Source organism: Panthera tigris, chromosome D3, assembly GCF_018350195.1.
Source record: "Panthera tigris isolate Pti1 chromosome D3, P.tigris_Pti1_mat1.1, whole genome shotgun sequence".
Classification (NCBI taxonomy): Eukaryota; Metazoa; Chordata; class Mammalia; order Carnivora; family Felidae; genus Panthera; species Panthera tigris.
The window spans coordinates 65100717-65108024 of NC_056671.1; the positions used below are offsets into that span (position 1 = coordinate 65100717).

Below are 7308 nucleotides of genomic sequence, written 5' to 3' on the forward strand. Positions count from 1 at the left end.
GAAAAAGCATAACCTAATCCTAAATTGAATCACATCAAATGTCAAAGGGCTAAATAAAAAATAAAAGTTATAATAGGAACAGGTAATGGGAATATTGATTCTGACATTCACTCCCAGGGTAGATCTTCCTACATGGAGTAAGCCTGTTCCTAAATCCTAAAAATGGGGAACAAGAGCATTCCACAGAATTGTTGTAAACAAGACATAGTATAAATAGAATTGCTGTGTGCACAGAAGATAGCCAACCAATGTTTATTTGTACTATTTTCAGTTTCCATCAAGGAAAAGGAAGACTAGATACTGGGTCACATCCATAGCATCGCTCCTCCAGAATCTTCCTGGCCAAATATAATGCCAGTTGTCAGTGCGATAGCTGGGTTTAGGGCAGCTTGCCTCTGGTGCTCAATCTTCTCTCTTCCCCTCCTGCAGCCAGCTCCTCCCTGAAGAAGCGATTCAAGCGGCGGGAGATCGAGGCCATCCAGTGCGAGGTGCGCAAGATGTGCAACTACACGAAGATCCTGTCCACCAAGAAGAACCTGGACCACGTGAACAAGATCCTGAAGGCCAAGCGGCTGCAGAGACAATCAAAGACAGGCAACAACTTCGTCAAGAAGAGGAGAGGGCGTCCCCGAAAGCAGCCCACCCAGTTCGATGAGGACTCCAGAGACCAAATGCCGGTGCTGGAAAAATGCATCGACCTTCCCAGCAAGAGGGGGCAGAAGCCGAGCCTGAGCCCGCTCGTCTTGGAGCCGGCCGCCACCCAAGACACCATCATGGCCACCATCGAGGCGGTCATCCACATGGCCCGGGAGGCGCCGCCCCTGCCCCCGCCCCCGCCGCCGCCCCTCCCGCCCCCGCCGCCGCCGCCGCCGCCGCCCCCGCCCCCGCCCCTGCCCAAGACCCCCAGAGGAGGAGGGAAGAGGAAACACAAACCTCAGCCTCCTGCCCAGCCCCCGCAGCAGCCGCCCCCACAGCAGCCCCTGCCCCAGGAAGAGGAGGTGAAGGCCAAAAGGCAGAGGAAATCCCGAGGGAGTGAGAGCGATGGCCTTCCCTAGGGTGGGTCTGGGCGTCTGAACCTGGGGCTGGGGGAACTGACACTTGGAAGTGCAGTGAGCCGGGGTGGGGGCGGAATCCCACGCTGCAGGGACACCGATGCCCTTCTCTCCAGAAGCTGGGCAGGCAGAATCGCGCCCGATGACGGGGTTGAGCCATCCGTAGCTCTTGGGAAAGCAAAGCAGGGGGACGCCTTCAACAGAAGCTGGTCTGTGCTTTACAGCAGTTCCAAACCAAGCGGCACTTCAGTATGGCTAGATCCTTTGCAGGCGCGAAGACCCATCGAGGAGGAGAAAGCCGGTGGCGGTGCTCTTTGACAGCCACCGGGCCCTCCTGCATCCAAGGTGCGCCTTTGATTCCATTGCATTTGCTGGCCAGGAAAATTGAAAGGGAAGCACCCTCAATTAGGAAACATTCCAAGGGGAGAAAAGCTGCAAATTTCTCAACTGGCTTTGTTGTAACCCATTTCCATTTAATTGGTTTTTACTTTTATTTTGGTTTTTCCAAGCTTGGCTAGGCTTTGGGGCACCAACATCATCTTCAGGTGACCTGAATCTTTCCATTAACCATACAGTTTCTCAGATGGATTCGTCATCAGAAGGTGGAATTCTAGTGATAGGCAACCTTAGACATGGATTCATATTCTTCTGTATGCCTCTGCTATATCACACACTGATACTTAGCATAGTCTGTTCCTACCTTTCCTTTGCCCATTGTACTTCCATATACCTTTTCATTAACTTACTTGCTGCCTTCTTTTCCTTGGTACACACCTAAATAATGTAAACTTTATGTGTGTTGTAATGTTCACCCTTGGCATGCTGTCCCAAGGAACTTGGCTTCGAATCCCAATCATTGTGAAACAGATACTCAGTATTGATAGAGCCTTTTTAATAAGTGATTTAGAGCAGCCAAGGATATGTTGGCCGGGGTGTCAATCAGGTTATTTTTATACTTAAAACATATCAGCAGAGAATAGGCAGAACAAAACGTTTTAATAACCCACAGCAAATGGAATAACTGACAAATCACCAAAAATTGAAACCCCAGACCCACCAGAAAGACAAATGTCTGGCAATGCCTTGGTATGTGAACCTTCATACAAGTAGCTATCATAGATTGTTGGAAAAAAAAAAAAAAAAAAAGAAAAAGACAATAGAATAAGTCCATTATCTCTTGATAATTATTTCTTAAAAGCAAATGGGAGTAAGTGTTCTTATCTGAAAAAAAAAAGAAAGAAAGAAAAGAAAATGCTCAAAGGGTATCACCACTCCAATTGTATCAAGCCACCTTGGACAAAGTATCCAAATTGTGGTTGCCTTAATAAACTAAAACATTTTTGTACATAATGTAATTATAAATCTATCAGTCTGCATGGATGCAAACTGTGTGTGACAAATCGTCTTTTAAATGGTCAATTTCAACTGTACATTTCTCATCCAAGTTGTACTCTAGCCATTGGTTTAGCGTGGACAAATATTCCATCTCTATCACCCATTTCCACAGCTCAAGTAAAACATGTTAAGAAGACTCAGAATGAATATGAAGTTATTCCATTGCCGTAGATGTTTTCTAAAAGTCAGATGTGGAAATTTCAAATAAGTATTTTCAATTTTCTCCCTTCCTCCTCCCCTTACCTTCCCCAAGACATCAAACACCTGGCATGGTAGATTATAAAAAGAGAGACACTGAGAGACAGAATTCAATTTTCTAATGGGAATTAGAATATCTGGTTTACCTCCAAATTAAGTTTCTTTACAGGAAGTTGGGACTGGCTGGAAATTGTATTATCACTTCAAAACACAACACTGTTTCCTTAGAGAGAGATGGATTTTTGCTGGGAACACAGGAGAATAAGGGATGGGGTATCTATGGGAGTAAATTTAAAAATCCCAAGTTAATATGCTTGCAAACATCACTGCTCTGTCATGGCACCAACAATGGTTGAAATTACCCACAGAGTCATCCTATTCTGCACTGTCACCTTGGACTTAACATCATTTGCTACCCACTAGGTCAGTCACATTTAATCCTAGCAATATGTAAGTTTAAAGGAATGCATCCTCCTGTACTTTAAAGCTTATATCATAGATACTCCGTTTGTGACCTAGGTGGACCTTTGGCATTTCACAGAAGTTGAACAGCAATATCAAACCAGCCACTTTCAATCTGTCATTCCCAAGCCATGTCTGAGTGGTTCCAAAGTCACCGGAGAGGAAGATTTAAATTAGCCCCGTTCACCCCACCATGGCTATGAAAGAGCAACCATTTTCATTCCAGTTAAACCATTAAAGGGGTTTCTCTCCTGCCAGACTTTGAAAATCATTTCCTTCATTCTTTCTTTTGCCCTTCTTCCTTCTGGTGTTGTACCATTTACCCAAACAGGTCTGTGAGTAGACTCAGTCTTCCTGCAGAAGAGAATGAGCTGGCACTCTCCAAGCTTCTTAAAGAAGGACCCAAACTCTAATTGACATTAACTTCTAGTTGGAGAGAAATGTCAAATAACTTGATACATTAGAATTTCCAAACCAGCATAAGGTATTCCAGGAGGGATGTAGCTGGGTTGTAACTACATAAATTCAGTTCTACAGTTGCCATGTGACTTAAATGCAAATCCTCTACATTTATGACCCTAAGAATAGATTAGAAAACCACAGAGGACCCAAACTGAGACATGCTAAATAGCCATTGGAAGGTGGAAGCTAGTCCAGGCACGGTACGGCTTCCTCTCTCCCCTGCCCAGCTCCCCACTCAGTATCATGTTACTTTTTTTTTTTTTTTTCTTATACTTTCCATTAACTTAACTCATCTCATTGGTACAACCATTTTCTTATTTTCTAAGTAACCACTTTCCATTAGTCTCTCCTCTCCTGTCCTGGCTCAACACTGGGCCAGCCTAGTTTCACCTCATTGGATGCAGAACCAGGATGAGAACTCAGCAATCTTGACCCGGACTGAGGAGTCTCTAGCCAGCCAACACTGCCTTCTGGAGGCTGCATTTTTATTTAGAGAAGATGTCATTTGGTATGCATGGGACTCCATAAACACCTCTAGCAATTATTTCATAAAGAAATCTCTTGGTTCTTTGTTTTTGTTTTTATGGAATACTTTCCTTCAGCAAGCAGGCATGAACCCACTTACAGGGAATCTGATTAGAGGTGAGCAAAGGATGAAATCGAGATGTAAAAGCCTCTTTGAAGGTGATGATGGGTCTCTGATCCACTTCCTAAGTGGCTGAGGAGCCACTTGCTTTTCAACCCCTCATCTCATGTGAAAGAGAAGTTTAACTTCCTCTAATAGCATGGCTCTGGCTACAACCCAAGGAAGACAGGTCAAAAGAAAGGAGAGCATGTCAGGAGCTGGTTTGTGACTTGGCAGGACCGGGACTCAACAGCCACTGACAGCCCAGAGTAGGTGACTAAGGGCTGACAGAGGATTAGCATGTTAACTTGGCTGCTGTTCGGAGTGGGAGGCCATGTTGGATGGCAGTCGGAATTTGTGTTCTGCACAGTGCTGGCTCTATAAATATGATAAGCAAGTGGTGACAGAATTATAGTATAAGGTGATGTACTACATGCACATCATAAAGGATTTGGTTTTAGTACTTTAGTAGAAAATCCCACTCCTACAGCTTATTACCCAACAATATTCAGATAATGAGTTTTTGGAGAATATTTTTTCCCTACCACTAGGAAGATTTACCTGGGAACTGTCTAAAGTCTATACATATATTTCCAAAGCCTTTAAATGCCAACTGTAGCATGGAGAGAGACGGGGTGGCAGAAGCCGAAATGCCTCAAAAGCCATTTAAGTGTTACATTGCAGGATTTTCAGTCTTCTCATTATGTAAAAGTAGATAAATATAGACATTATTCTCAACACTACCCTATAGTATCACAATGGTCCAAATGCCAGAGCTTACAGATAATGTCATCACAGTGCCTAGAAACTCGAACTGTAATATACCGTAGCATTTTCTTGGTGTTTTTTAAAGTTTCTTTCCACAATACAAGGCTCCCTCTGCCTCTTGTTTCTTGGAGAGTTTGCCCCACTAATGAGTCTTCCTTCTGGTGGGACTCAGTCATTTGGGGAACAGTCTTAGAAGCACATATCAACCAAGGAAGAAACTTCCTGGATATCTATTGCCCACTTCCCCAGGTATAATAAACACTAAAGGGGGGAAAAATTGAAAAGAGCTGCCACTGGTCAACACAGAAGGGCAGTTCCAACCTAGGTTGGTGTCTTTCTTTTTCTTCCTTTTTTAAAAAATCTATTTCTTAAATAATAATAAATGCACATGATGTGTTAAATATGTATATATATATTTCAAAAGAAAAAATGGGGCACAAGATTGTCTTACAAGTCGTGCTGGCTAATTTTTAGTTTGTATTCATAAGTGGTTTTTAAAAGCCTTTTTTAAAGTGTAATTTGCATGTTCTACTTTGATTGTATGTAAACATATTTTAGAACAAAAAATGTATTTGTATTTTATTGAATATAGAGGCAAGAAAATTGTACATTGTTTGAAATGTTCTTTTTGTAACAGTTTTTATTCATAAAGCATTTTTGTACATTTAAAATGAACACGGACTTGCTGTTATTTGAGGCGTAGATACATCTGGCATGCTTTACTGTCATGCTCCTCCATGGTCTTAGATGTTGGGTTTTAAACATTTTTTCTAAAAGAAAGCTCAGTCTTTTTCGCTACCAGATCAGGTTAGCACAGTATAGAGCACTTAACTATTAAAAAAAAAAAAAAGTTAATCCTATTCATATGTTATTCATTGTGTGAAATTAAAGACATTCAATTCAGTCTAACATGAGTTGTGAATTCTTTTGTTTTATTTTCCATCTGGTTCACATCACTAAGGAGTTTAATAGTATTTGGGGGGTCTTTGCTCACACCAACTGGATATAGAATCATTGAGAAAATTCTAACCAAACTTCTGCCTTTTGTAGGAATCTGGGAAGTACATCTTGGGCAAGATTTGAGTCTGATTTACTGGGTTACTGTTCAGAATATATTACACCTGGATGTAAAGCCAAGGGCTAGATTCAAAGAACCAGTCAGACCTCTGCTGAAAGCAATCAAAGTGTGTTGGATAATGTTGGAGACCCATCCTGTCCTAAATTTTTACAACATTATGGATGGGGATTAAGCTTTCTTACTAAATATCCCATGATGTCAGATATCTCAAGGATAGATCCCCGGCTGGATTTAAAGTTTGGAGTGATAGGAAAGGGCACTTAATCAACCGTAGACAGTTATGGATCACCTAGCCAAAGTCTACCAGTCTGAACAAGACCCTGAGGACAAGGGCCAGGAGTAAGACGTCCTTGCTCTGGAGGAATGTACAAGGCCTGTGTTTGAAAAATGAGCTAGCAGTTCCGAATGTGGCGAGTGGTAAGAGTGATGGGGCCTCCGAAAAAGCGAGGAGCCCCCACGCTGGCACTTTCTTCTCTTCCCACTCTGTTCCAATTTTGCTTTTAGAGTCAAGTTGGTTTATAAAGCCCTTTTAAAGTATAATTTGCACATTGTACATTGAGAATATGTAAACATACATATATTTATGTATTTTTCACTCTCTTTCTTTATGCAGTCTTCAGAGTACTTCTTTCAAAATCCAACAAGGTATGTAGGAAGTGTCAGGAGCAGCTCTCATCCCTATCAATCCGTCCCGCCGTGACATTCATTAGGACTTTCGGTATGTGGGGCACCCACAGTGGAATAACGGAAGTCTGGTGGAATGAATGGAAGTCTTCAGGAGTAGATTGTTAGGGAAGCCTCAGGATGGTCAGAGCGCTAGTGCTTTGGGTAGCCTCCTGAGACTCAGAGAATTTAGTCAGCACTTCTAACAAAGTAGAATTTGCCCTCTCTTCCCTCTCTGCCAACTATCTTGCCCTGAACCAGGAAAATTTAAAGCATTATATAGTCCTCTTTCTAACTCGGGTTCATTAGGCTGGTGGTATTTCTGAAATCAGCAATGACTTCCCAGAGTGCCCCTAATCTCTTCCCGACAGCAGGGACAAAGCAGTTGCCTTGGAATGGATTGGCCCATCTTTGGGGGTTTTAATCAGCCCACAGAATAGCAATGTGCTGACAGTGATTCTTGGGAAAGTCAGATGTGTTCACACATGGGGCTGGTATGAACCTCAGTCTACAAATAGATGGGTGGAAGGAATATACATTTTTAAATTTCTCTGCAGCTCAACATTATTAATTTTTAAGCCCCCATTCCACCAGCATAGCAGAAC

At 42.6% G+C, this 7308-nt stretch overlaps 1 protein-coding gene across 2 annotated transcripts in view; it reads left to right on the forward strand.

The window, feature by feature from the left end:
* The window catches only part of SETBP1 (SET binding protein 1), a 370870-nt gene extending 368653 nt beyond the window's left edge, over window positions 1-2217 (forward strand). For both annotated transcript variants that reach the window (XM_042963012.1, XM_015536870.2), the window contains one exon: window positions 430-2217. In XM_042963012.1, coding sequence (XP_042818946.1) covers window positions 430-1055 — 626 coding nt within the window. In that variant the 3' untranslated portion in view covers window positions 1056-2217. The remainder of the gene's footprint in view (window positions 1-429) is intronic.
* The last annotated feature ends 5091 nt before the right edge of the window (window positions 2218-7308 follow it).